At 61.4% G+C, this 27,933-nt stretch overlaps 2 protein-coding genes across 5 annotated transcripts in view; one reads left to right on the top strand and one right to left on the bottom strand.

Annotated features, from left to right (window-relative positions):
• Positions 1-1,373: 1,373 nt before the first annotated feature.
• Slc8b1 (solute carrier family 8 member B1) lies at positions 1,374-22,572 on the top strand. 3 transcript variants are annotated; one of them, XM_077108990.1, is made up of 17 exons: positions 1,374-1,463; positions 1,783-1,947; positions 3,418-3,649; positions 9,907-10,059; positions 10,129-10,181; positions 10,449-10,507; positions 10,607-10,711; positions 10,780-10,947; positions 11,476-11,583; positions 12,969-13,028; positions 13,120-13,250; positions 14,609-14,750; positions 16,965-17,086; positions 18,636-18,789; positions 19,364-19,444; positions 20,136-20,203; positions 22,286-22,572. In XM_077108990.1, the coding sequence occupies exons 3-17, from the start codon at positions 3,506-3,508 to the stop codon at positions 22,481-22,483; spliced, it is 1,746 nt and encodes a 581-aa protein (XP_076965105.1). In that variant the 5' UTR covers positions 1,374-1,463; positions 1,783-1,947; positions 3,418-3,505; the 3' UTR covers positions 22,484-22,572. The 3 variants fall into 3 exon arrangements, with proteins under 3 accessions (XP_076965105.1, XP_076965106.1, XP_076965107.1); XM_077108991.1 differs by lacking the exons at positions 3,418-3,649; positions 10,129-10,181; XM_077108992.1 differs by lacking the exons at positions 1,374-1,463; positions 1,783-1,947; positions 10,129-10,181 and having other exon boundaries at positions 3,557-3,649.
• A 773-nt stretch (positions 22,573-23,345) lies between these two features.
• Tpcn1 (two pore segment channel 1) overlaps positions 23,346-27,933 on the bottom strand; it is a 48,568-nt gene continuing 43,980 nt past the window's right edge. For both annotated transcript variants that reach the window (XM_077108988.1, XM_077108987.1), the window contains exons 26-28: positions 27,139-27,278; positions 26,930-27,010; positions 23,346-25,543 (exon numbers count right to left, since the gene is read on the bottom strand). In XM_077108988.1, the coding sequence (XP_076965103.1) occupies positions 25,433-25,543; positions 26,930-27,010; positions 27,139-27,278 (332 nt within the window). In that variant the 3' untranslated portion in view covers positions 23,346-25,432. The remainder of the gene's footprint in view (positions 25,544-26,929; positions 27,011-27,138; positions 27,279-27,933) is intronic.

Below are 27,933 nucleotides of genomic sequence, written 5' to 3'. Positions count from 1 at the left end.
TGCTTGCTGGCTGCCCATACATGGGGACAGGTTGGGCCTGGGCCCTGCTATGAGGGGTTCCCAGAAAATGGGGCACACAGGCACCTAATGGCCACATTGTAGTAATAATGAGATAAGAGTGACAACAGTGTCTTCCATCAACGGAACGCGGACTTAGCACCAGGAACGGGGTTTGGGACTTTATACAGTGTCACCTCTCCAGACCCCAGGGGGTAGGCACCACTGTCCTCCCCATTTTACAGAGAAGGAAACTGAGCTCAGAGAGTCTGAGTAGTTCTAGAAGGTCACACGGAAGCCTAGTGCTCTGTGATTCCAAACTTGTGCTTGGGACCCCGTCACCCACCGGGATGGGAATTAGAGGCGAGCACTAGAGGTAGGGAGCCCCACGGAGAGTGCGGATGGAGAAGAAAGCACAGGACAGGGGGGAGCCCTGAAAAAGGGATGCTAGGGAGGGAAATAGGAGCTTGGTCAGGAACCTCACCTCAAGGCAGATGTTTGCAGATAGGTGACTTTTGAGTTGGGCCTGAGTAAGATGGGCTGGGCCGGGTGTGGTGGCTGAACACACCCTTGGAATCCCAGTGACTCAGAAAGTGGAGGCTGGAGGATCAGAAGGTAGGAGGCCAGCTTCAGCAGCTTAGTGAGCCCTATCTCAAAAGTAAATAATAATAACAATAATGGAAAAGTTTGTCAGGGGGAGGAGGACGGGGGTGGCATGGGGCAGCGGCTTGGAGGAGCCCAGATGTGTGGCTGTGTGTAAGGTCTGGGCGTGTTCAGGGAATGACTAGCCTCTGGCCCAGGGTGCAAGGGGGTGGGGGTTAAGAGGTCAGAAAGGTGGGATGAGCGCTGTCACTTCGGAGATGGAACAGCAGGAGTGGCCCTGCCCCCAAGTGCCTCAGGTCCGGTGCCAGCCCCTGCAGAGCATAAACGGGATGCCAGCAGAGGGAAAAAGGAGCTTCATCAGGAACCTCAAATCGGGGCGGATGTTTGCAGATAGGTGTGGCCTTCCCCACTCGGATCGTCCCTAGTTCTTCCCATCGCCTTTCAATACCAGGATCCCGCCCTGGGAAGGGAGTCTCCCCGTTCACCCTCTAACTGCTCCCTCTCTGGCCTCCTGCTGCCTCCTGCTTCTGCTTTCGTGGTGAAAGCAGAACTAAAGGCTGGGGACGGAAGGGAAAGTGGACAGCGGGATCAGACTCGCTCTTGCCGCCCCCGCCCCCCTCCGCCCCCCTCCGCAGCCTGTACCTTTAAGGGTGTGGGCGGGGCAAGGTGGAAGGGCGGGGCGAGCCGGAGGGGCGGGGCCGGGCGGGGCCTGGAGGGCGGGGCGAGCTGCCCGGGTGACTCCGGGCGGGGCGCCCTGGCCAGAGGCGCGGGGCGGAAGGTCGGGCGCGCCCCGGAGGGACCGGGAGGCCGCGAGGCCCGACGGGGGGAGGCGCGGAGTGTGCAGATCCCAGGCCCGGCCCGAGGTAAGCGGCGCGGCCCGCCCGCTGCCGGCGGACCCGGCACCCCAACTTCGACTCCTCAGCGCCCGCCCCGAGTGGAACTGGGCAGCAGAGTCCCGAGGGCTCGCGCCCAGAAAGCGCAACCCGCTCTCCTGTCCCAGTCCCTTCGCACCAGCACTGGACCCGGGGACCCGCCACGGGAGGGGCCCCATCAGGCTTATTTGGGAAGTGAAAGGAAGTCGGCGGCCAGTAGAGACCAGATACCTGCTGGTCCTCGTGCGCTGGGGACACCAGGGGCGTTGACCGCATGCTCCGCGGGCCAGCATGTGTGTTCATTTTACAGATGAGCCATCGGAGGCTCGGAGAGAAGTGACCTCCCCGTGGCTGCACGGACAGTCCGCGGCAGACACCCAACTGCCAGGCAGGTGTTTTTCCGTCCAGGTCGCTGCCAGGTGGAGAGGCTCCAACTCGCTTTGGAGTCCAGGAGGACAGCGCAGCTGGTCAGCAGGTGAGGGAACTCCGTGCCACAGTCGCCCCCTGTGCCCTCAGGTTCCCTTCTCTTCCTCTGGGCCTCCTCCTCCTCCACCTCCTCCTCTTCCTCCTCCTCCCTCCACACTGAGCCACCAAGACATTGAGAAACATCTGTTCAAAGAATCACCAAGAAAAAGAGAAAAACTTCGGCATCGACCTTGTTTTTCCTGGTGGCAAAAATAAACAGACTCACCCTGGCCATGTGGACCAAGTCCTCCCAGTTGAATTTCTTTGAAGGAAAAATGAAGCCCTTATCCACGGTTGTTAGGGGACAGGCAGATGCCAGCACCCAGCCCCCTGCCACTGCCAGGAGGCCAGTGGCTTTGAGCAATTGACTTCCCTCTGAGCCTCATTTCCTCACCAGAGGAGCTGATGACTTTGTGGCCCACCACCTTGCCTTGTGACCTTGGGCAGGCTGCAGAATTCCTCTGAGTCCCAACCTCTTAAAGTAGCAAGGGTGATGGCAACTGGATGAGGGAGAGGTGGCCAGGAGGGGAGACAGGACTGACTTCACCGCATCATGTCTCAGTTTGCTCCTTTGTGAAATGGGAATGAGAACAGGGTTTTGACTGAGTGCGGTATTCTAGTAAAGAGCTTAGTGCTCTTTTTTTTGGTCCTGGAGATTGAAACCAGGGGCACTTTATCCCTGAGCTGCATCCCAGCTCTTTTTCTTTTAATTTTAATATTAATATTTTTTTAGTTGTAGTTGGACACAGTACCTTTATTTTACTTATTTATTTTGGTGTGGTGCTGAGGATCGAACCCAGGGCCTCACACGTGCGAGGCAAGTGCTCTGCTGCTGAGCCACGACCCCAGCCCCTTCTTTTTTATTGTGAGACAGGGTCTCACTAAATATTTATTGATTTATAATAATATTTATTATTGCCGGGTGCGCCTCTGTCTGCAATCCTCCTGCCTCAGCCTCCCCAGTCGCTGGAGTAGCAGTTGTGTGGCACGCACCCTGTGCTCTTGGCTCTTTATAAAACAGAATGACAGATTGCTTAGCAGGCTGTGGGACCGATGGCTGGCCTCTCAGACTGGCAGCCACGGGCAAGGACATCCAAGAAGTATGTTTGCCTTGATTCTGAGGAATTTCTGGGTCCACCACTGTTACCTCCCCCTGCGGCCCCAGAGGCATGTGTCTCTGGATTGTCTGAAACCCCTTCCAGCCCTGGTGTTCCTGTCTCAGCCCTGATATTCCGGGGCCAGGTGTCTGTGTGTCCTGTGATGGGGGCAGTTCTGGTAGAGGCTCCCTGGGGGCTGAGGAAGGCCACCGTGTGACCTGCACGCCACACAGTCAGGGCCCTGACTCTGCTCACCAAGCTCCATCTGCACTGTGGTTGGGTAGGGGGAAGAGGGAGGGCAGCACCTTAACTGGTCTGGAGCCCCTCTTGCTGTGTCCTGGGATCTTCCGTAATACTGTCCCCTCTCTCACTCCGCCCCCTAGGCTGCTGGAGCACCTGCCATTGGAGCTGACTTCCTACAGACGTGGAAGTGGAGCGAGGCTCAGGCGCTGTGGGGTCAATGGCCAGTAGATGGCTGGATCTCCCAGGGTGCTGAGACGGCTCTGTGTGCTCCTGATGGTGGAGACAGTGTCTGGGGCCTGGGGCCCATCAACGGGGACCCATATCAGCCCCTCAATTCCAGCCCTGGCTGTGAACCAGACTCCCATGGCAGATGTGAGTATCCAGGCAGAAGCTGGGGTCGGGCAGGGGTGCATTCATTCCATTAACAAACATTTATTATTGCTGGACACGGTGGCACATGCCTGTAACCCCAGCAGCGGGGGAGGCTGAGGCAGGAGGATCACAAGCTCAAAGCCAGCCTCAGCAAAGGCTGGGGAGATGTGTATAAGTGAGCATCCACTATGTGCTGGGCACTGAACGGAGTCCTGGATATAACAAGGAAGAACAGACAGACATCCTGGCCTCCCTGTGCAGACGGTCTCCTAGGCAGGGACAGACAGGAGTAAGCTGGTGGCTTTCCGATGGTAACGTGCTGTGTTCAGCAAAGAGTAGATAAAGTGGTGCGGGGAGGGGTGTGAGGTTTCGAGCGACTTCAGGTTGGGTCACAGAATGATTCTGGAGGAAGTGACCTTTGAGCTGAGCCCTGAATGGAGAGGGAACATCTGGAGGGAGAGCACTGGGGCAGGAGGACCAGCAAGTACAAAGGCCCTGAGGTGGGAGTGAGCTTGGTGTGTTCCTGGAGCAGCACAGAGGCCAGGATGGGCTCAGGGAAGACCAGGAGGGAGTAGTGGCCAGTTGTGAAAGGCCCTGTGGGCAGAGGCTGGAGGTGACTGGTTTATGGCAGTTGGTAGCCCCTGGAGGGTTTTAAACAGGGGGAGGTCAGAATCCAGTTTATTTGTTCAAGGGACCTCTGGTTGCTGTGGAGAGAACGGGTTGAGAGGGGAGAGGTTGGTGGGAGGGAGATGGGAGGACGCTCTGGTCATCCAGGGGCACAGGGCGGGTGTGAGGGACAGGCACGAAATGGAGGGACAGGAAGCAGGGCATCCTGCTGGGTCAGGTGGGCACAGTGGTGAGAGAGGCACGAGTAGTTCCAGGCCGGACCAACCGAAGGCCTGGGGATCCGTGGACTCGGACAGGGAGCCCCCGGAGGAGCCGTGTGGGTCCTGGGGTTGAGGCAAGAGGGCCCCTCCAGTGCCTGCTGGGCCCAGAGACGCCTCCAGGGGCCCCACGTGGCCCCAGCCTGAGGTCTGCAGGAGGAGGGGCTGCAGCAGATCCCAAGTGGGAATGAAGGCGGGGCCTGCTCGTGGCGGGGGGGGGGGGGGGGGGTGGTGCTCACGTTGGCCCTGCGGGGTCTTCTCGGCAGGGGTCAGGGGTCTCCTCCAGCAGGGGTCACTGCCGGCGCCCACACACGGAGCCGCGGGACAGTTATGCCCGGTTCACAGGTGGAGAGGTGGCTTGTGGTTGTGAAATCGCTGCCTCTTGGGGCAGGGAAACGGGTGGTCCCTGTGCAGACGTGGGCTGTCCCAGGGTCCCACGGAGCCACGGGAGGGGTTGGGGCCCAGGACGGAGGGAGTGACCCACGGTTTACAGGAGCCCCACTGGCCGACGTGAGGGCTGGGCGGTGGGGACAGAAGCCGGGAGCAGGGACACCCTGGCACAGGCTAACTGGTGAGGTGTGGCAGTGGCCCTGGCACTGAGTCTTACTGGGGACTTAGGGGAGCGACAGGAACAGGATGTCCAGAGCCACCCGGGGCCTTAGTGCAGGCTGGCTGAGTGTGGCCTCAGCACCCGGGGACAGGTCTGGTGTGGGCCACTAAGGTCTCTGGGGAAGAGGAGCACAGATGCAATGAGATTGTCGGTGGCCAGATGCTGGACACTTGGGGCTGACCCTGGAGGTCAGAGGGGCCAGGACAGAAGGTCAGTCTCCCCCTGGAGAAAGGGGGCGCAGCTGATGTCACTGAGTACCAACTGTGGACCAGGAGAGTATCTGGACACGGGTTCGTTCATCTGACCCCTGGTCAGGGGCCAGGAACACAACCTGGGGCAAACCCAGACCGCTGCTGGCTTTTGAACAAAAGAGAGCTCTCTCCATGTCACGGGAATTACGGGATGTGCATACGAGGGTCCTAATTACATTTTCTTTGAGGGGTTACCCGGGATGGAACCCAGGGGCACTCGACCCCTGAGCCCCATCCCCAGCCCTATTTGGTATTTTATTTAGAGACAAGGTCTCACTGAGTTGCTTAGGGCTTTGCTTTTGCTGAGCCTGGCTTTGAACCTGCGATCCTCCTGCCTCAGCCTCCCGAGCTGCTGGGATCACGGGTGTGCAATACTGCGCCTGGCCTTAATTATGTTTCTGTGGAACGCGGCCACACGTACATCATTCACGTGAGCCCAAGACTCTGTGCCAGCCCCCCGTCCTGACTGCATTTGCAGGAGGAGGTGCCTTGACAGCAGGGGACATTCAGGAAAGACCCTTTATGAAATATCCCAGGTGCTAACTAACTAAACAGAAAGTCTTGAAGTGTCCCCTTAACCACCTGGTTGCTTAATTCTTTGGCTCTTGGTGGAGCCAGGGTAGACTCTAGCCACCTGTGTTCCCACATTAGATCTTCAAGCAAAGGCAGAAGAGCACGAAATGAAACATTCGTGACCCCTGTATAGAAACCAAAGCCCAGAGACGTCAAGGGGCTTCCCAAAGGTTACACAGCAAGCTGGCAAATCTGGGTGTCACCCAGGCCTCCCCATCTGTCCTGCTGACCCTGTCGTCCACATGGCCCTGTTGGTTCAGGGTTGGGAGCTGAGGGCCCTGGGGACAAATCACACCTGTGGACTTCTCTGCTGGGCGGCTTCTGCTCTTTTCTTTTAGACAGGATTTTGTTTTACAACTTGAAGGTCTTGGGCTGGGCATGTGCCATTCACTGGCCAAAACTCCAAGCAGTCTTCTGGTTTTAGATCACGGGCCTGGTCCCTGCCCTGTCCACCCTGACCCCTAGACATGGTGTCCCGTGGGATCTCCTGAGGCTGAGGCAGAGACTCAGGAGGTCAGAGGAGGCTGGGAAGTCACCAGCCTGACCCAGAGCGCCACCAACTGAACATAGAGTGAGCTGGGTACAGTGGCGTGGACCCATAATCCCAGAGACTCCGGAGGCTGAGGCAGGAGGATCCCAAGTTGGAGGTCAGCCTTGGTGATTTAGCAAAACCCTATCTCATTAAAAAAAAATAAAATAAGATAAAAAGGGCTGGGAATGTAGCTCAGGGTAGAGCCGCCCTGGGTTCATCCCCAGGACCAGGAGGGGAAGAGAAAGGTACAGATCCAAAGCGTGGGGCTGAGGGTGAGGCTCAGCGTGGGGGACCTGCTCAGCCTGAGGCCCCAGGTTCAAGTCGCAGCACCTCCCCCACCGAAGACTCAGATGATAAAGTTGCCCCTGATATTTACTGAGCACCTACTGGGTGCTGGTCTGGCCATGATTGGGTCACCTCTAATTTCCTTATCAGGGGGTTATTGTCCCCATGACTCAGAGGAGGGAACCGAGGTTCATTTCTTTGCCCAAGGAAGGACTGAATCCTGTCTAGAAGGACTCCAGTCGGAATTCCACCCCTGGGCCCGTCCTGAGGGGCTCAGTGTCCGCAGCTCAGGGCAGGGCCATCACTGCTGCGGGTGGGGACGTGGCTCAGTGGAACAGGAGGTGACCCGGGCAGCACCTGCTTTCCCAGGACTCCCACCCTGGGTCCTCCCTCTCTGGGCTGGGTGGGACCCTCTCCTGCCAGAAGCCCCCTGGGTGACCTCATTCCCCTGGGAAGTCCTGGGCCTCAGCAGAGTCAGGGCCTGGGTTAGGATGGGGCCCGGGTTAGGATGGAGGTGAAGCCCGTCCCTCCACAGGGCAGGAGGGCTGGCTTTGTGTCGGAGTGCGGGCTGGGGCCGTGGACCACTCACCCCGGCCTTTCTCCCTGTGCTGGGGGCGGACGGCCTCACCCGCGTGTTCTTGCTGGGAACAATAGTTGGCCGCCCAGAGATGCCCAGGCCGGGTTGTGACCGTCACACCCGCACTCCAGCCTCGGGAGCAGACTTTTTACGTACAGGACCAGAGGAGAAATATTTCTGGTTTTGTGGCCACATGACCTCGGCAGCCACCCTCTGGGGGCAGCACGTGAATGAGGGATGTGGTGGTGCCCAGGCAACGCCGAGGGACATGGACATTTGGACTTTGTTTAATTTCACATGTCATGAGGAAAAAAAAAAGAAACACTTTGTTTTTTCTTCTCTTTCCGAGCACTGGGGATTGAACCCGGGGCGCTCTACCCCTGAGCCACATCCCCACCACGTTTATTTTTTGAGACAGGGTCTTGCTCAGTTGCTGAGGCTGGCCTCAAACTTGCCATCCTCCTGCCTCAGCCTCCCAGGTCGCGGGATGGTGGCGTGCGTCCCCGCACCAGGCAGCTTGTCTAGTTCGGGCAGTAGCTGCGCTGACGGGCGGGTGTCATGGACAAAGCTTTGGAACAAGAGGGAGGAGGAGCACATGTAGGCTCCTAGGCATATGGTGACATCTCTAAGGCCATCACCATGACACGGGAGCTCCTGCAGGTCAATAGGAAGGGCCAGCGGCGCAGCTCAGTGGTGAGCACCTGCAGGAGAGTGCAGGAGGCTCCGGGTCCCTCGCCAGCCCCAACGAGCCCAGCGCCCTGGGGATAAAGAAGAAATACCGTGGCCAGCGGCTCATGAAGGGAGCGCTGGGCTTCCCGGCAGCCGGGGGCTTGTAGTGACAGCCCTGTGACCGTGGCGGGGCCAGACATCCCGTGCCAGGGCAGGGGCAGGCAGAGATCTGCTGGTTCCCCTTTCTAGTGGGAGAGCTTGGGGAGGGGACTTTGGCAAGGTCTGTTTCAGTGACCCGTCCCTCTGTCACACACCATCAGGGCCCTGCCTGTGTTTCGGGGGGCTCCTTGGCCTCCAGAGGTCGGTGTCCTGCAGGACTGCTGGGCACGCTGGGCACAAGTGAGCTGGAGCGTGAATTCCCGTCCCTGGCCCTGGCCGGAGCTCCTGCAGCCCGGGGCTGGTTCCACCCCACTTCCCCCACGTCCTCCATTCCTTCCTGAAACACCAGGCCTGAGTGTGCTCCTAGAGGGCACCCAAGTGGGACAAACTGTGACTCAGCACTGTCACTTCTAGAATTCTCTCCCTCAAAATATCCGCATGTGTGCCTGGAGAGTCATATGCAAGGAAGTTGGTGGTCGCTGATGTTGGAAAATGAATCACACCATGTGCCCGGCAATAAGGAAATGGTGGCCTTGCTTGTCTGTCGTCCATTGAGTGAAAACTGCCGCAGTTACTAAGGACAGCAGTGAGCCGGAGTCGGTGGTGGTTAAAGCCAGCAGCTCAGAGCTGGCGCGGTGGGGCACACTGTCATCCCAGTGACTTGGGAGGCTGGGGCAGGAGGATTGAAAGTTGGAGGCCAGCCTCAGCAACTTAGTGAGATTCTGTCTCAATGAAAAAGGGGTGGGGGATGTGGCCCAGCAGTAGGGTGCTCGCCCAGCGTGTGCAAGGCCCTGGGTTCAACTCCCAGCTCTGGGGAAAATAGCGAAAACAGCTCCAGCTGCACGGGCTGCAATCCACGATGTCCCAGGTCCACTCGGGGACATCGCCTCAGTCTCCTCATCTACATAATGGGCATCAGGATCGTACCTTCTTCGCAGGATTGTTGTGCAGATTAATTTAAATATGTTTTATTTGATTTGTGCTGTTTTCTCGCAGTGCTGGGGACTGACCCCAAGGGTGCTCTACCCTGAGCCCCAGCCCCAGCCCCTTTTCATTTTGACACAGGGTCCCACTAAGTGGCCCAGGCTGGCCTTGAACTTGCTATCCTCCCGCCTCAGCTTCCCGAGGAGCTGGGTGAAAGACACTGTGCTTCCACGTTGAGATCACCAGTCTGTTGTGTCTTTTTGTATGTGAATATGGACATATCTGTTCCTTGGTGAAAGCAAGTTACAGAAATGAGACTTAGAGTAAACTCATCCCGCAGACAAGTTTGTAGGTCAGGTGTGCATACAGACATCACAGAACCGGGAGGTGTGTGTCAGGATGTGCTCCAGACTGATCATGTGGGGGCCACTGGGGACAGGGGAGAGATCTGGAGGACGGGATGAGAAGAGGGGTTCCAGGGTCTTGGATGGGGATGAGCTGCACCCCAGGGCCCTTGCACAGGCCGTGGTTCAACCCTGACACTGCAGAACAACAGCAAGAAACATTTTAAAACTTTCTTGTTTTGTTTCCTTTTGAAACAAACATGTTTGCCTGAGTTATCTGCCTTAATTTCAGACGCGAATTCATCTTTCAAAATAAAAGTGTGCCGTTGGCTCTTGGAGGACCTGGGGGACCTGGGGACAGGCCGGAGGGAGGTCACATCCTCCGGCTCAGAGAGCCCTGGTCCAGCGGCCCTCTCCATCTCTGTCCCTGGTGTCCCCTGCCCCTGCAGTGTCGCGACGTGTGTGGCCTGAATGCTTCTGACCGCTGCGACTTCGTCAGGGCCACCCCCGACTGCCGCAGTGGTGGGGGCTACCTGGACTACCTGGAGGGCATCTTCTGCCACTTCCCCGCCAGCCTGCTCCCTCTGGCTGTCACCCTCTACGTGAGTCTGGGCTGCTGGTGAGGGACGGTGGCTCGGGAGGGCCTGGGCTCCACTGTCCCTCCCCCCCAGGTGTTCTGGCTGCTCTACCTGTTTCTGATTCTGGGAGTCACCGCAGCCAAGTTGTGAGTCTGACCCTGGGCCTGAGTGGGGAAGTGACCCTCAGGGATGGCCCTGAGTCCTGGGGGCAGGGGGTGGGGACCTGGGGCAGGGGGCAGGGGGCAGGAGGACGTGGGCAGGAGCAGGGGACAGGGGTGGGGTGGGGGGCAGAGGGTGGGGATGGGGTAGAGGGTTGGGACCTGGGGGACAAGGGGCAGGGGGCAGGGGCCCTGGGCAGGGCTGGGCCAGGTGGCCAGATGGCTGGGTGGCAAGGTGCCCTGTCTGCTCCCCAGTTTCTGCCCCAACCTGTGGGCCATCTCCAGCGTCCTCAAGCTGTCCCACAACGTGGCAGTATCCTTGACTGCTGGGCAGGAGGGCGGGAGGGTGGGGAGGAGGCCCGGGGTGGCTCGCAGCAGAGAGGCCCTGGGTGGACCCTTGACCCGTTCCCATGGCGTCACCTTCCTGGCCTTTGGGAACGGCGCCCCAGACATCTTCAGTGCCCTGGTGGCTTTCTCGGACCCGCGCACGGCTGGCCTGGCCATCGGCGCTCTGTTCGGTGAGTGTGGCCCTGGGGGGCGGCTGGCAGTGGGGCGTCCCTGGCTGAGCCTGGCTGCTGTCCTCCAGGCGCAGGTGTGCTGGTGACCACCGTGGTGGCCGGAGGCATCACCATCCTGCACCCCTTCCTGGCCGCCTCCAGGCCCTTCCTCAGGGACATCGCCTTCTACATGGCCGCCGTGTTCCTGACCTTCACTGCGCTCTACCTTGGCAGGGTCACGCTGGCGTGGGCCCTGGGTGAGCAGGCTCAGGGGACAGGAGCCATCCCTGGGGTGGCCAGGAGCTCAGGGACGCAAGAGGTGGCCGGTGGGGTGGAGGGTCGACTTGATTCCAAGGACGGAACCAACAGGGACTAAATGGCCCCAGTGACCAAAGGGGCAGGGGGGGCCGTCCAGAGCATCTGCAGTCCCCACTCCTGACCAGGGGCACAGCCACATCCCGGCAGCCACGCTTCCTCCCGACGGCTCCAGGAGGGCACGTCAGGGGACCAGCGGGGACCTGCAGCCCGGAGCTGGCACCAGCCGCCCTGTGGCCGAAGGCAGGGCCGGGGCTGGACAGAGGGTCAGGCCCTCGAGATGTGGCCCCTGCAGGAGGGAGCAGGGCCGACTCCCAGGCTCTGACCTGTGGCCACCTGGGCTGGACCCGATGCCCCGGCCTGGGGTGGTGAGGCCCACAGGATGGAGGACGGGCTCCAGATGGAGCTGCCAGCCCTGGCTGGTGGCCCCGTGGCCAGAACGGCACTTGCCGACGTCCCCCTGTGCGCAGGCTACCTGGGCTTTTACGTGTTCTACGTGGTCACCGTGATCCTGTGCACCTGGATCTACCGATGGCAGCGGAGAAAGTCCCTGGTCTACTCCATGCCAGGGACACCAGGCAAGTCCCCAGGAGAGGACCAGGGGACCGGGAACCGCCAGGCCCCTGAGGGCCATCTCAGGTCCCTTGAGGCCCATCCCTTTGTGGTCACAGTCCCCCTCCCTCCGCCAGGTCCCTCCCTGAGCTGGCTCAGCCCCTGGCCTTGTCCGCTGGCCCCCGTTCCCTGGCTCCCCACCATGCCGTGCCCAGCATCACTGCCACGTGCCCCGAGGCCCCGCGCTGCCCTTGGAGCCTTCTTTACTTTCGATTCTGAGACAGGGTCTCGCTACGTTGCCCAGGCTGGTCTTGAACTTGGGAGTCCCCGAGGCGCTGGGATGGCGGGCGGCACCACCTCGCCCCACCCGCCTTTTACTAGGAAGGAGGCAGCCTTGGGGGGCAAGCCCCGAGGTCAAGAAACTGGAGGAGCACAGACAGGAAGGACCCTCAAACCCAGACCCCCAAGGCTGCTCCCTTACCTCAGTGCCAGAAGGGACAGCTGGGGGCCCACAGCCGTCTGCTGTCGGCCCTCGTGTGGCTGATGGACGGTGAGCTCCAGAGGGTAGGACGCTCCAGGTGCCGAGCAGGTGCTGGTAACTCCTCCTACGGGAATCGGCTGAGATTTTCCCTCCCTCTCCTCTCTGCCAGCTGAGCCGTCAGAGCTTGTCCTGTCAAGTGTCACCCCCGTGCTTTCCTGCAGCCCTGTGGGCTGGGTGCCAGGGGATCGAGGCCTGGAGAGGGAGAATGAGGGCTGCAGCTCAAGGGACCGTTCTCCTTCCAGTCCTGGAAGAGTCCAGAGCCTCCTAAGGAAAGTTCCGACTAGTTGGGACCATACAGGGTTCCAAACTCTCTAAAGTACAGGACTGAAGTCAGGAAGTGGGACCCAGGTTGTCTTCGGATGTCCCTAGGAGGTCAGCACTAGTTCCGCGCACTCGCACTTTGTGAGCTGGGCGTCCTGGCTGGGGACGGTTTCCTGAGCCGGCCGGAGACGGCGGAGGCCGAGTGGAGCTCAGTGATAGGGCGTCCCCTAGACACACGAGGCCCTGGCTTGGTCCCCAGCACCAAGAAGAAACAAATACAAGGGACTGACTCGTGCTCCCCTAAAATGGCCCTGGCCTGCCGGGTATGGTGACTCGCGCCTGTCATCCCAGCGGCTCGGGAGGCTGAGGCAGGAGGCTCTCGAGTTCAAACCAAGCCTCAGCAAAAGTGAGGCGCTAAGCAACTCAGTGAGACCCTGTCTCTAAATAAAATTCAGAATAGGGCTGGGGACGTGGCCCAGTGGTCGAGTGCCCCTGAGTCCAATCCCCGGTACTAACAACAACATCAAAAAAGGCCCTGTCCTGAGTGTCCCCCAGAGTGGTGCCCGTGGTCTGGGCTCTCAGCTCAGCCCCTGTGGACGCCTCCTGCAGAGACGCAGTCTGATTCCGAGGAGGAGCCTGTGTCTTCCAACACCAACAGCTACGACTACGGTGAGTCTCGCGCCCTGGGCCCGCTGGGTGGGGCGCCAGGGCCAAGGAGGGGCCCTCTGAGCGGCCACACCCGCGCTGCCTCCACACACAGGCGACGAGTTCCGGCCACTGTTCAGCCAGGAGGAGAGCACGGCCCGCATCCTGGTCCACGCCCTGAACCCCCTGGACCTCAGGGCATGGAGAAGCAAGTCAGCGTCCTGGAGGGCCCTCAAGGTGCTCAAGGTGCGCCCACTGAGCCCTGGCCAGGGCCTGACCTGGGCACTGCCCTCCATGAAGGACAGAGAGGGGGAGGGGACCTTCCGGGTGAGGGGCCAGGGCTGGGGCCAGGGAGGGGTCAAGGCCTGTTCACCCACTGCTTCTGAGGCTTGGTGTCCCCGAGGTCTAGCTCCGAGCTGGGTCCCCAGGACAGGTCCACCACTGCCACCTTCCTCATCTGGCCTCAGCCCCTGTGGGCTCCTGGAGGTAACCAAGAAACCTCCAGCATGGACATGTTTTAGGCCTCCTCAGTCCTGGGGACAAATGGTGAGCTGTTTGCTTCCCGCGGTGGCTCTGGGTGCGTCGTGACCATGGGCCAATCACGATCCTCCGGGCCTCAGTTTCCCCCCGTGCAGTGGGGATGGTCCAGTGCCTTCCCCCTGGTGAGGCTGTAACAGCAAGTTGTTGCCACAGCAATGCTGAGTAACAAACGAGCCCGAGACTCTCATTCACTTACAGTGACAAGGGTGATGACTGCCGACAGTCTGGTGGTGCAGGCCTGCCCAGGGTTTCGTTCTGGGCCCAGTGGGCACCTGGAGCGTGTTCTTTCCTTACTGGGAGAGGCCACGACACACGGTGCAGGAAAGGCTCTGCTCCCGCCACGCTCGCCAACAGTGCATGTGTGAGGGCCGAGCACAGGGCCTGGGGTAGAGCGGGCACCTCGTGCTGGTGACCAAGTAGACATAGCGGGACACAGGGTGCTGCCCACCCCTCTGGGTGGCTGTCGACGGGTTCCTTAGCCTCTCGGGCCTGCTTCTGAATTATTTATAGTCCCTGTCGGGGTCCCATGGTAGGGTGAATAATGACCCCTGAGGACACCCTGGTCCTGATCCCCAGAGCCCATGGATGCGCCGCCTGACGGGACAGAGGGCTTTGGGGGTGTGGTCTGCGGTCTCGAGATGGGGAGCTTATCTGATATTCTGGGGGGTCCTGTGTAATCACAGGGTCCTCATCAGGAGAGAGGGAGGCAGAAGGGTCACATCAGAGGAAGAGTCAGGAAGGTTGGGATGGCATGAGGCCAGGATTCCAGGGAGGCAGGGGTCCCTGGGAGCTGCAAAAGGGAACGAACAGTCCCCTGGAGCTTTCAGCAGGAACATGGTCCTGCTGACCCCTGGGCCTTGGGCCCTCTGCCTCAGAACGTGCGAGAATGCACTTGACCATCTTCACTTGCTCAGTGCGCGGCGATGGGAACTGTATGTGCCCAGCCCATGCTGTCCCGAGGGTGCTTCTGCGCTGGGTCCTGTTCAGGGGCTGCCAAGCTCTGTGCGTGGCCGGCCAGGACTCGGCCTCCCCACCAACACCCTCCCCCCTTGCCCGCTTCGCAGCTGCCCGTGGAGTTCCTGCTGCTCCTCACCGTGCCCGTCGTGGATCCAGACAAGGACGACCGGAACTGGAAGCGGCCCCTCAACTGCCTGCACCTGGTGGTCAGCCCTCTGGTCCTGGTCCTGACCCTGCAGTCGGGGGCCTGTGAGTGTCCCACCCCTGGGCTGCCCCGCGTCCTCTCCCCGGCCACAGTAGGCAGGCCCTGGGGCAGCAAAGTCCAGACCTGGAGCTGCCTCTGTGTGCCCAGGCCTCAGGGACCCCAGCTGGACGCTTGTCCAGGGACCTTCAGCTGGCCCAGGCCTGCTGGCTGCAGACGGTGACACTGCGGTCACGTCCACCCTGGCCTGTCCGCCTGGTGTTAGAAGCGGAGGGGGGAAGGGGGAGCCCAGGGGCCAGAGGCCCCAGCCTGTGTGAGGCCCAGGCGCTGTCCCCAGCCCGTAAAAATGTCCAGCTAATCGAAAAACAAAACCTGTGGGGACTTCACGCCAAACTTCAGATGTGGACTTCTCAGGCTCTGGGCCATGGAGGCCAGGCTGGCCAGACCTAAGAAGGGACACCTGCCGTCCAGACCAGCTGCCCAGTGCCTTCCTCGCCTCGGGGGGAGTGCCTGGCTAGCTCAGCACTGTCCCTTGCTAATGTCATCTGCTGGTCCTCAGTGCATCAGCGTCCCCTCTGGCCCAGAATAGCCTCCTCATGTCTGTCCCCTCCAGTGGAGGGGACACGGGTCTCATCAGACATCTTCCAACTCTTGCTGTTCAGATTTCTTCCTGTTGTCTGACTTTAGTGCCTCATGGCACCCTTTCCCCTCCATCGTCCAGCTCCTCAGGAGGCTGGGAGGAGAGGACACAGTGTGTCCCTGGGGCTCTCTGTCCATCGCTGCCTCCATCCCGTGTGCTGGGCGCCCTGCCTGGCCTGGAGCTTGCTTTCCCAGTCGCGTGGTTGGTCTGGTCTCGCAGGGCCGGGGGCCAAGCCAGGCCTGGGGCAGCCGGGCAAGGCTCTGCCCCAGCGGGTCCCTAGCCCCTCCCTGGCTCCCTGAAGAGGGGTCCAGAGCCCTCCCTGCTCAGGCCAGCTTCTTGGCCGCCCCTGAGGCTGCTCCACTGGACTCGATGTCCCCAAGTCAGTTCTTGAGTCAGACAGAATCCCTGGCCAGGAAGCCCATCACCTGCACCGGCAGGATTGGCCTCATTTCCAGAAAATCCATGGTCCTGCGGAAACAGACGCAGTGGACCTAAGGTCCTTCCTCCCGTCCTCCGGGGCCCGGCTCCAAGCCACGTGCACACTGGGATTGGCAGGTGATGGAGACGTCCCCCAGACAGGAGAGGATGGAGCAGGGACCCCTTGAGGTGCCCTTCTGGGGTGTTCCATGTCTTGCCCACACGTCCCTGATCATCTGGTGGTGGCAGGTCCAGCCTGGCACAGGCTCATTCCAAAGTGCTGCCCTTCACACACTGGTCACTCCTCTAGAGTTCTCAATGGCTCCCCAGTGCCTCTTAGGGGGATCCCATCCATGGCTCTCTGGAGGCCTCTGGGACTGGAAGGCAGCACCTCTGGCCTCTCTGGGCCCTTCCCTCCCCAGCTCTTCCCTCTTCCTGGGCCTCGACCCGGCCCTGCTGCTCGCTGGACTCCAGCGAGCTCTCCCTGGCCCCTGCCTGCGGCCACCCTCCAACATTCCTCCAGCACAGGTCGGCAAGTGCTGGACAAAGGTCTCACCCAGGTGGCACGTGCCAGAGCCAGCACTAGCAGACACTGAATGCCGTTGGTCACCTGTCAGTCCCCTGTCGGTCACCTGTCCCGTACTGTGTTCAGGACTTTGTGAACTTAGCCCCCCTCAGTTCTTACGCCCATCAGATGTCAGACCAAGAGCCAGACTACAGAGAGGACCAGGTCTTAAGTGCGTGTCTGGGCGTTTGGACCTTTGGCTTTCTTTGAAGCCGGTACCACCTCCTGGTGGCGAACGAAGCGGGGCGCACAGAACTCTGGGGTGTCCCCTGCGGAAGGCCCCCTTAGTGTCGGGTGCGAGGCTCTGGAGCCTCCCCCTTGCTGATAGGAGAGGGCCGGGTGGGGCTGCTTGGGAGTCCGCTGCCCGCCCAGGAGCCGCCTTGGAGCTCAGCCGGGCACCGGGCTGGTCCTGATGGCTGCGCGGAGGTGGGGGCGGGCACAGCGGGCACAAGCCTGGTCAGGGTTTTGCGTGACCCATGGAGGGCAGGGGCCGTGTGGGCAGTGCTGGCCGGGGGAGTATCTACCGTCATCCATGGGGCTGGGACTCCCCACCAGATCTCGGGGTCCCCCGTCACTCTGGGGGCCCCAGGAGCAGTGGGGCAGGTCCTGCTGGGGCTGCAGTACTGGTCTCCTCCGCAGATGGCGTCTACGAGATTGGCGGGCTCTTCCCCGTGTGGGCGGTGGTGGTGATTGCGGGCACCGCGGTGGCTTCCGTGACCTTCTTTGCCACCTCCAACGAGGTGCCCCCCAGGCTCCACTGGGTAAGACTGGGCCCCCTCGGTGTCTGGGGCATGGGCCAGTGGTCACTTTCTCCTGTGACGGGGACCTGAGGGCTCCTGTCCAAGTCACCGTTATTTGGGGGATCCTCTGGTTTATGGAGGTGCAACTCCCAGGCCGCACAGTTCCCGCCCACCCCGCGGCAGTGTTGGTGTGTCCATGGGGTGGGGTGGCCATCGTCCCCGTCCATCCAGGACGTCTTCACCCCAGGAAGAACTCAGCCCCACAGAGTCAGCACCGTCCTCTCCCGGCCTCTGGCACCTGCGGCCCCACTCTGGATGCTGTGACATGCGTATCTCACGCTGCAGCACGTGGCCTGGTGCATTGGCTCCGCGCAGCCCTAGGCAGCTGGGGGGCTGCCTTCCCCCCATGGTCAGCGCCTGTGTGAAGGGCTCTGTGTGGAAACCCGCTCTCCTGTCCTCTGTGCACGTCCCTGGGGTGCCGTTGCTGGGGCAATGGCAGCTGTATTTGCTTCCTGAGGACCCACCAGTCTGTTCCCAGAGCTGGTGAGGAAGCATCTGTGCTCCCGGTGGTGACACCCCGGGATGGGGGGTCTGTGTGGCGGCTCTTCCATTCCCTCCAGTCTCGCAGGCCAGGGACTTTCAGGCAGTGCATGTGGACTTCTTCTTCAAAAACCCCCTCAAAGTTCTCAGGCCGTGGATGTAGCCCAGCAGCATGGCCCTTTCCTGGCTCGTGGGAGCCCGGGCTCCGTCCCCAGCACCAGAAAGAAATCACTTAAAATTTTTCATGTTATATTTCTTTTTTTTTCTTCTTTTTTTTAAAAGAGAGAGTGAGAGATGGAGGGAGGGAGGGAGAGAGAGAGAGAGAATTTTAATATTTATTTTTTAGTTTTCGGCAGACACAACATCTTTGTTTGTATGTGGTGCTGAGGATTGAACCCGGGCCACACGCATGCCAGGCGAGCGCGCTACCGCTTGAGCCACATCCCCAGCCCAACATATGTTATATTTATTGACAAAAATGCGGGTTTTGTTCTGGTTTGCTTTGGGTTCTTTTTAGCGACTAGGTCTTGGACCCAGGGTCTCCTGCTTGCTGGACCAGGTCCCATCCCCAGCGCTCTGTCCCTGGCCCTTTCCAAACTTTTGTTTTGAGGTGGGGCCTTGCTAAGTGGCCCAGGTTGGCCTCGAGCTTCTGTCCTCCTTCCTCAGCCTTCCGAGCAGCTGGGGTCCCGGCGCCCATGCCTGCTGCTGGCCGAGGACGGTGCTGAGTGACTGCACTTACACAAGTGTCGTGACAGCAGATCCGTGGAGATGGGCACCGAGCGCTGTGGGTGGGGGCTGGGCGGGGTTGGCGGGAGGGGGCTGTTGGGGGTGATGGGTGGCATTTGATGACAGTTGTGAGGAACCCTTTCCCCCAAAGATGACCGTGCTGACCCTTGCCGAGCGCTCCCCCGCGCGGGCCTTGGTCACGTTCTCGGCTCCCTCTCTGCCTCTTGTCTCGTCCTACGGATGTGAAGTGGAGGCCGTGTCCCGGTCACTGGCCGGGTCCCAGCAGGGTGCGTCTCGTCCACAGCTCTTCGCCTTCCTGGGCTTCCTGACCAGCGCCCTGTGGATCAACGCGGCTGCCACGGAGGTGGTGCACATCCTGCGCTCCCTGGGCGTGGTTTTCCGGCTGAGCAACACGGTCCTGGGGCTCACGCTGCTGGCCTGGGGCAACAGCATTGGAGGTGACTCCCCGGGCTGGGTTCTGGGCCAGCAGAGTCCCGTCCTCGGCCCCAGCCAGAGGTGCATGTGGGCAGCGGTCTGTCTTCAGCATGTGCACGGTGCCCTGGGGTGACATGGCCTGAACTGTCTCTGAGCCAGGAAACTACAGAGTCTCTACCTCTTCCCCAATCTCTGACACCTGGGCACTGGGTGGCTTCTTAGAGTTCAGGCAGGATGCAGTGCCCACTGCAGCCAACCATGCTTAATACAGCTACAGCAGCCAGGTACAGTTGGCCAGGTTATGCATTGCATCCGGGCATCCAGACAAGGGAGGGGGGACCTAAAATCCAGGCCTCCCTCCACTTGGCTCTCGGGTACAGCTTTTCCTGATCCACAGAGGCACTGTGTGGCCGTCCCCTCCCGCAGCAGGTGGGACTCAGGTGTGATGTGGGGAGCAGCAGGTCATCCCGTAGCCGAGTCAGTCCTGCTGGGAGGGCGTGGGAAGAGTGGGAGACTCCTGTCCCCGGACACTGTGGCCGCAGTGTCTGGTGGTGAGGGGCCGGGAGCCACCTGCCACTCAAGGCCACGCTTTTGCAGATGCCTTCTCAGACCTCACGCTGGCCCGCCAGGGCTACCCGCGGATGGCGTTCTCGGCCTGCTTCGGAGGCATCATCTTCAGTATCCTTCCGGGCTGTGCTGGCCAGCACTGGGCAGGGTCCCAGGGCGCCGGGTCCTTGGGCTGTGGGGAGTCAGTGTTCCCCGGGCAGCGGTCTCCCCTGGCCCCTGGCCTCTGCGGTGGAGGGACAGGTGGGGAAAGAATGTGTTGGCGCCAAGCTCTATGAGACTGTGCCGAGCAGGCAGGGCCAGGTCTGCCCTGGGGCCGCTGTTCCCAGGCCCTGGTCCACCTGGGCAGAGGGCAGCCGGGTGGCCCCGGGAAGAGGGCCTTTCTCCTGGCCACCTTTCTTTGGTGGCTGCTGGGGTCCAACCCGGGCCTGTGCACGAGGCCAGCCTCCACCGCTGGCTGCCCCTAGCCCTAAGGGCTTTGAGCCCGCTGTCCTGGAGATGGCCTTGACCCACGCCACGCACTATCCTGGGTTCCCGGGGACTGTGGCGGCTCCCTCTGTGGGGCTCACGGTGCCAAGCCCTCCTGACCCCTCATTCGGTCATGAGGCCTGAGTGCGAAACGCGCTCAGCACACCCTCTTCCAGGCACTAATCTTGGAGCCCGGCTCTTCCGTGGGGCCCCTGGACGTGGGCAGTAGGCACAGATGACAAAGCCAGGCTCCTTCTGGCCCTGGCACCCCAAGTCCCAGCAGGGGGGCGGGAGGGTCGTGGCTGCTGCCCTGTGGAGCTTCCTGAGCTGGCTGCAGACATCCTGGTGGGCGTGGGGCTGGGTTGCCTGCTGCAGATAGCCTGGGGCCACGTCCCCGAGGTGAAGGTGAGCGGGGACTCGGGGGACTTGGGGGCTGGGGGGGGGCTTGGGGGGCAGAGCATCCCTGGGTTCAGAAACAAATGAATAAGAAGAAAAAAAGGAAAGAGAGGGAAGGAGGGAGGGGGAAGGGGGAGGGACAGAGGGAGGGGGAGGGGGAGGGACAGAGGGAGGGGTAGAGAGGACCTGGGCGAGGACAGAGGAGCACCCCACAGGGCCGGGAGACCCTTCCCACTCATCGACTCCCACTTCCTGGGGTCGGGTCCGTGAATTCCCGACAACTGAAGTGAGAATATCTGCTGAGTTGAAACAAGCGCGTTCCTTTTGCGTCGCCGAAGCAGCTAGGAGTCAGAGTAGGACGCAGGCGGTGCTCACCTGCCGGCCCGCTGGGTCCAGGCCGTCCTGAAGTCTCTTGCTGTGTGACTTGGAGTGTGCCTCAGCTTCCTACCTGTAAAATGGGGTAGATGGCACCTCCAGGCCTCCTGAGTAGGGACAGGGCCAAGCTGATCGCGGGTCCCAGGGCTGCCCGCGGGGCACTGGGAAGAGAGGAAGGCAGGCGCCCGCGGGTTCAGGAAGGTCTGAGACGCACTGTGGGTGGCAGGTTCTCAGGGCCCCTGTGGCCTCCTGACCCCTGGGGGGTGTCTGGGAATGTGCGGGGTGCTGGGCCCTGAACCAGGGACCTCTCCCTGCATGCTGAGCCAAGCTCCCGCTCTGGGCTGCACCCAGCCTGCGCTGCATCTTCACCCAGCTGCCCGGGTGCCCATGCGGGAGACTGTCCTGACAGGTGGGAGACAGGGCCAGGCTGGAATAGGAAGGACTGAGTGACGCAGGTGGCTCCTGTGGCCAGTTAGTCACGTTCTAGAGAAGAAGGTAGCCAGGGTCTGGGCAGCGCTCTCTCCTTGCAGATGAAACCTGAGGCCAGCAGAACCTGACGGCCGCCTGCCCAGGCAGCCCGGGCTGCTGGAGAAGGAGGGGTGTGGGTGGCCGAGGCTGGTTTAAGCCCCTGCAGGGGAAGCACTGGGGGGCCGGGGACTGGTAGCTGGTGGAGATCAAGTCGCTCCCCGGTCTCTGGGAGCCGGGGGTCCTGAACTGACCCTCTGCCGCTGACTTGCAATCCGTGGCCCTGCGTGCTGTCCAGGCCGGCTAGCAAATGGCTGCGTGGGCTTGGGAAGTTGGCTTCTCGGAGAGGCGACACTGCTACACATGGTCACCCTCATGGGCTCCAGAGCTCCCTTCTCATCATGGATTCTAAGGCCATTCCGAATAGAGGCGCTAGCTCCCCCCCCCCCAGCCTGTTCCTTCTGTGTGTGTGTGTGTGTGTGTGTGTGTGTGTGTAAGCGCTCAGCCATTAGGTTGCGAGAGACAAGAGACACTAGGTTGGGCAGATGTCCTTGGGACTGTCGGGGGAAAACACAAGTTGCTCTTTTTTAGAAAAGATTTTTGATTTTTATTATTTACCTTGCGGATTGAACCCAGGGCTTGGCACATTCTAGGCAAGCACTCTAATTTTTTGAGTTGTGGTCGGTCTCGCTAAGTTGCCCAGGCTGGCCTTGAACTTGCAGCCCTCCAGCCTCAGCCTCCGGAACAGGTCACAGGTCACTGCGCCTGGCTGGCTTATTTCTTTTGAGCTGGAATCTTGCTGAGTTGCCCAAGCTGCTCGTGAACTCCTGGGCTCTGTCCAAGTCTTAGCTTCCTCGTCTCTAAAACAGAGGTGATCATAACACCTACCAGACGGGACCAGGGTGGCACAGAAGCAGCCAGTGTTCCTGAGGGCCCCGCACAGAGACCCTGGGCGGAATCTGAGCAGCCACCGTTCCTTCAAAATGCTCACTTTCAATGTCATCACAAAGGCTCAGCATAGAACAGCTGACAGGGTTGTAGGGTGACACACGTGTGCCCACCCCAGGCCCACTGACATTCTGCTACGGTTGCTTTATTATCTGTCCATCCGTCCGACTGTCCACCCGTCCCATTTCTGATGAGAAGCTCCCAGGCAGGTGGGACTGGAGGTTGCTGCTTCTGGGGTCACAGCTGGGTCCCGGGTGGGGTCCGCCCCCACAGGTGGCCCAGGCGCTGTCTTGTTCTCCGCAGCTGCAGCCCGAGGGCCTGCTGGTGTGGGTGCTGGCCGGCGCCCTGGGCCTCAGCCTGGCCTTCTCCCTGCTGGCGGTGCCCCTGCAGTGCTTCCGGCTCCGCAGGACCTATGGCGTCTGCCTGCTGCTCTTCTACCTGGGCTTCCTGGCCGTGGCCTTGCTCACCGAGTTCGGAGTGATTCACTTGAACAGGACATGACCAAGGCCACCTGTGGTGTGTTGGTGGCACCGAGGGGGCTCCTGCAGCCTCCTGCTGGGGACTGGAGTGGGCAGTTCCACAGGTGGCTCTTGCTGCCGGGGCACATCAGCTGAGCCCCTCTGGCCTGGACCCCAGCCCCGCTGCTGGCCTCTGGGGAGTGGCCTGGCTGTGGCCTGACTCCAGGGGAAGCCAGACCTCCTGAGTGACCCAGAGTCCTCAGAGGGAAGGGCTGGGCCTGGGGCAAAGGAGTCGGCCTGGCTGCGGCCCTGGCGACCTGCCCTCCCTCTCACTGGCCTTGGGGCCTCCTGCTCCCTCAGGTGATTCAGGTGAGGGGCCAGGTGAGCCCCCGGGTGTCAGACCCACAGGGACGGCCCGCGTAGCTCTCCAGTTGCCAGGTTCCCAAAGCCACAAGAACCAGGTGGATCAGCACATCTGCTCAACCAGGACTGCACAGCCCTCGGGCCGTGGCCCTGCCACATGCAGGGCCACATGTGGGACGGTGGCCCTGGACTCTAGAACTCGGGGCTCCCCCGCTGCATACCAGGAGTTTGCCCACGGGCCTGCGCCCACCTCAGGGAGTGCCAGGGCCTCTGGCCTTCTCAGGAAGCAACTGCTGCCCACTGCCCTATGCCCTTGGTCAAGAGGGACTCGCCACCATTTTCCCAAATAAAAAAAAACAGGATTAAATATTTGAAGTATTTTCTGAGCAGCACAGACTTGGCCATCCTTCTGCAGCCGGGGCCAGGTGGTAACTGGCTGGTGGCAGGCCCCTTGGCAAGGCTGGGGCTTGGGGCTTGGGGCCTGGGACGGCCATCGTAGGACCTCTGCCCTCTCCCCGACACAAGCCACGAGGCAGCAGCCACATGTACAAAGCAGAGGCTTTTATTAATGCGCCAGGAATCAGGGGACACGGCAGGTCCCCAGGTAACAAGTCACCTGTACAAGACCCCAGCGCCGCCCTGCCGTCGTACAAAATGATTGTCTGCGAGGTGGAGTAAGGCTGGGTGGGGAGAAGCAGGGGGCAGGAGGCGTCCTCCCCAAAGTGCCACCGCCTCACCAGGAAGGGTGCACAGGGCCACGCTACCCCTGCCAGGCTGTGACCCGGCTGGCAGCAAGGGCCACCTGGTCCCCTTCAGCTGTAACAGGTGAGGGAGGCATCTGAGCTAGAGGAGGTCCTAAGACACTCAGGGATCACATCTGGGGTGACAGCTGTGCCCTGCTTGGTGGGAGACCTTGAGGGTCAGCTGGACAGGACCACAGGGAACCTGTGGAGACAGCTGTCCCCAGTGCCCCCTCCTGTCGGCACACCTTGCCCAACTGGTTCTGACTGAAGCCAGGGGCTCTGCCAGGCCAGGACTGGGAATGGACCGGGCACCCCTGGAACAGGGCCGGCCTCCTGTTGGGGGCTCAGCCCCCGGGTAGAGGAAGGGACTAGAAGGGCCCTGGGTGCTCAGGTCAGGAACCCCTGTCCTCCTCTAGCAACTGCCCCCTCCCTGCTTCCAAAATGCCCGTTTGAATACACAAGGTAAAAGGCACCCGATTGTGCAAATGAAGTCCCTTCTCTGGAGAGAAGGGTGTGGCCTGGGGCTCCACGTTGAGCTCCCTCATGGCCAGTGGCCCTCCAAAGACCAAGAGGCAACGTCAGCCTCCTGACAACCCCGGGATCGCGGCTTAAGGACTCAGTTTCCCCAAGGGCTTTAAGAGCGACTGCCCCAGGCCTGCAGAGGCTGCTGCTGGCCGTGGGGCCATGGGGATCAGGCTCCCTGGGATCGGGCTCCAGGGCCCTCTGTCCACCCCTTGCCCCAGGCCACAGGAAGTGTGGAGGTGGCTGGAGCCAGGTTGGCCCAGGATGCCAGGCTGGTGCCTGCTCCTGGCCGTCTATCCTCCCCCGCGTCTGCTGGCACCTGCCAGGACAGCTGGGCCAAAGCCCCCTCTGACCCCACTCTGCCACCACCACCAACACTGCCTTGCTCGGACACCCCGGGGCGCCCATGGCCGAGTGTTTGCCTGGACTCCTGGCCAACCAAGGTCAGGCCAAGCCCACTCTGGCCTCAGCGCCCAAGGTGCGGTGGGGGCTGTGCTGGGGCTGCCACTGCTTGTCCCCATGATTGTCCCTGAGTGGCCTGCTCCAATCCAGCAGCGAGGATACACACACGTGTGAAGGGCCACCGCTGTCCCCGGCATAAGCTGCCACCCCAGTGGATCGCAAGGAGGGGGAGTGAGCCAAGAGGTCCCTCAGGAACCAGCAGGGCCCTGGGCCTCTCGCCTGCCCCTCTTCTTGGTGGCCTGGATTCTGCACAAAGTCACTGTAGAAGGACATCCAGCGACAAGGTCTGGACCGCAGGGTGGGAGGGGCTCGGGGCAGCTCAGGGGGCAGGATCCCAGGCCAGCTAGTGTGTCTCCAGCGCCCATCTGGCTCCTGAGAGCTGCCCACAGGCGTGACCTCGGTCCTCCTCACTCTCCCACAGGTCACAGGCGTGGGCCACAGGAGCATCTATGACACTGCCCGGAGCACTTGGGTTCCTTCCTTCCTTAGTGGTTTTGTCCCTAGAGCCAGACACAGGTGCTGTGACAAGGCCACAGGGTCAGTGGGGACACTGGTGGGTGGGAGCCTGCCTGTGAGCCCAGCAGGGACACGGGGGGTGGGGGGCTGGCCTTGCGAGGGCGGCCTGGTTATCAGGCCAGGCTCAGGGGTTCCATAAAGGGGCTTCTGGAGCCCTCCACAGCGGCCAAACGCACTGGCCAAGGCCCTCAACCGGCCACCCTGGGGTTCAGGAAGACGGGCCGGGCGACCCCAAGGTCAGCTGGTCCTCGGCTCTCCTCTCTGCAGGTGTGTGCATCCATGTGAGGCGTCCACGTATGCGATGTGCGTCCCCACGTCATCTTGGTACATGGTGGGAAGGTAATACTACGTGTTATTGCATAGAAGAGACGGCATCCCCGCTGGGGCTAGGTGACAGTCTGGGAGCGCAGGCGGCCACCAGGGGGCTGCGGGGCGGTGGGGATGGTGACGCTGCCCAGCTGCTTCTCCTGCTCCCGAGCGTGCTCCTCGTACCACTCCTAGGGAGAGACGGCGTGCTGAGGGCCACCCTCCTCGCCCGTCCTGCACTGCTCCCGCCCCAGCTGGGGGATGGGGCAGATGTGCCGGCCCACCCCCTGGGCTGGACCCCTGCCCCACCCATGGGAGTCCTGGGGTACCACCCTCCCCCAGAGGTGGCAATGAGGCCTCTTCTCTGTGCACAGAGGTGGGCACCCTGACGGAGGCTCAGCAGTAACAGTGCCCACCCACGACAGGCATTCACGAAGGGGTCCCCAGGCCACCCCTCTGAGCTTGGCACAGTGGGTCCCCACCAGAGGAAGCCCGGGCTCTGAAGCTGTGTGGAGCTGGGGTCTAACCGCCAGATGCTAATGCCCCCCGAGAGGGCAACGAGCCGTTCAGAGGGATCCACTTGCCCCCCAGGCCTGTGTGGAGCAGTAGACTTCCAGGAACTGGGTATGTGGATGATGGCGTTAAAGATTGTCACCCCACATTTTTAAAAGAACCCGAACCACAGACTGGTGGGTGGGAGCCTGCCTGTGAGCCCAGCAGGGATCAGGGGGGTGCTGGCCTTGTGAGGGCAGCCTGGTTATCAGGCCAGGCTCGGGGGGTTCCATAAAGGGGCTTCCGGAGCCCTCCACAGCAGCCAAACGCACTGGCCAAGGCCCTCAACCGGCCACCCTGGGGTTCAGGAAGTACCCAGGTACCCAGGTACCCAGGTCACCCCAGGGCCGTGCCTCTGCCGTGGCCTCAGCAGGAGGGGACAGAACTTCAGAGAGACAGAAGGCAGCCTTCTCCCCAGAGGGGATCCCACGTGTTCCTGAGCACTCATCCCACTGCTCTGTCCCCTGTCACAGTGGGAATGGAACCCAGAGCTGGGCCCAACACCGTTTCCATGTCTCTGACCCTAAGCTCACTGGGCACTGCCTCTCTGCCCAGGAAGGCCAACTAGACTAAAGGGCATCGGTGTCACAGCCTACGTAGCACTCAGGTACTTAGCACAGTCACCAACATGGAAAGGTTGGGAGATGGTGGGAAGGAAGGAACTGTAACTTATCTTTTCTCTTAAAAACAAAACAAAAACAATCGGCCAATCCCCGCGGTGGGCCATGCACAGGGGGTCACTCCCACCAGGTGACGCTCGGCTGCAGGTGAAGGAAGGTGGCCCCTTCTCTGGGCAGCACATCCTCGTCCAAGTGGCCACGTCCCCAGCCCTCCCTGTCCCTCCTGCTGTGCATAGTTGAGGCTGCAGCTCCCGCTCAGAGTGACAGGTGCTGGAGACTCATCAGGGCAGTGGCACCCAGGACAGGCCAGACGGGTGTGGAGGCTGAGCCAGCTGTCCGTCCCGACACCTCAGGCACTGGCGGCCCCTCCAGGATGCCGCTGGGGAGGGTGGCCATGAGCCCTACCTGGATCTCCTCCTGGTACATCTTCAGGCTCAGGTCGCTTTTGGTCCTCGATCTCCGTCCCAGGAACGTCAGGGAGTTTTGCTGGAGAAGGGCGAAGGCTACTGGATGTGGCTGCAGGGCCCCCCATGCCAAGGCACAGCCTCCTGCCACCCAAGAGCGCCACCGACACTAGCGAGGAGGGGAGCAGCCACGCTAACCCCACCCCTCACCTGGTACTTCTCCATCTGTGAGAGGGTCTCGAGCAGCCGGGTGACGTCGGAGGTGGCCCCGGGCGCCCCCCGGTAGAGCTCCAGCATGGCCACCAGCTCCTCTTTGGAGATCTCTTTCTCCAGGGTGATGCCACTGTCAACTGCAGGGAGGGGTGGCATGGAGCCTGCAGCTCTGCAGCCACCTCCCTGGGGCCCCCTGCGGGGTCCCATGTCACCCCCTCCAGCTGGCATCTGGGACCCCCTCCCTTCTGCTCTGGGTGTCAGCCTCCTGCACACAGAGGCCTCAGGAGGGCCAGATTGTTCCCAGAGAGAGAGGGGACATGTGGGGACAGGTGCACAGGCAGCTCTGGTGGAGAAGCTGGAAATAAGGGGTCAGTAGGAAGGAAGATGGGCATCTGGGGGCACCACCTTCCCGAGGTCGGCCACAGAGGGAGCCCCACTGGCCTCCACCCAGTCGGCTGGGTCCACAGCGCCTCAACTGCAGTGGCACAAACTTGATGTTCAGAAACGTGGCGGAACTAACAGAGGAAACGGCTCATACCACCTCCCCCGGCCAGGCCGAGAGACAAGGGGTGTGGCTGCCACACCAGGCCCTGCTCTGTCCAACCTTAAACTGTGACACGCATGTCTTTAGTTTAAAATGAGGTCGTGAGCACTGTTCTGCTATCAGATGGTGGAAAATCAATACAAGGAGGAGACCTAGGCAGGAGGGTCCCGAGGGACAGACAACCATGGTCAGCCTGCCAAGGCTGAGACAGACAGACAGGCAAGCAGAGGGGCAGCAGTGCCCAAGAC

Source organism: Callospermophilus lateralis, chromosome 1, assembly GCF_048772815.1.
Source record: "Callospermophilus lateralis isolate mCalLat2 chromosome 1, mCalLat2.hap1, whole genome shotgun sequence".
Taxonomy (NCBI): Eukaryota; Metazoa; Chordata; class Mammalia; order Rodentia; family Sciuridae; genus Callospermophilus; species Callospermophilus lateralis.
Note: the sequence above shows the minus strand (reverse complement) of the source record. Positions and strands in the feature narration are given on the sequence as shown.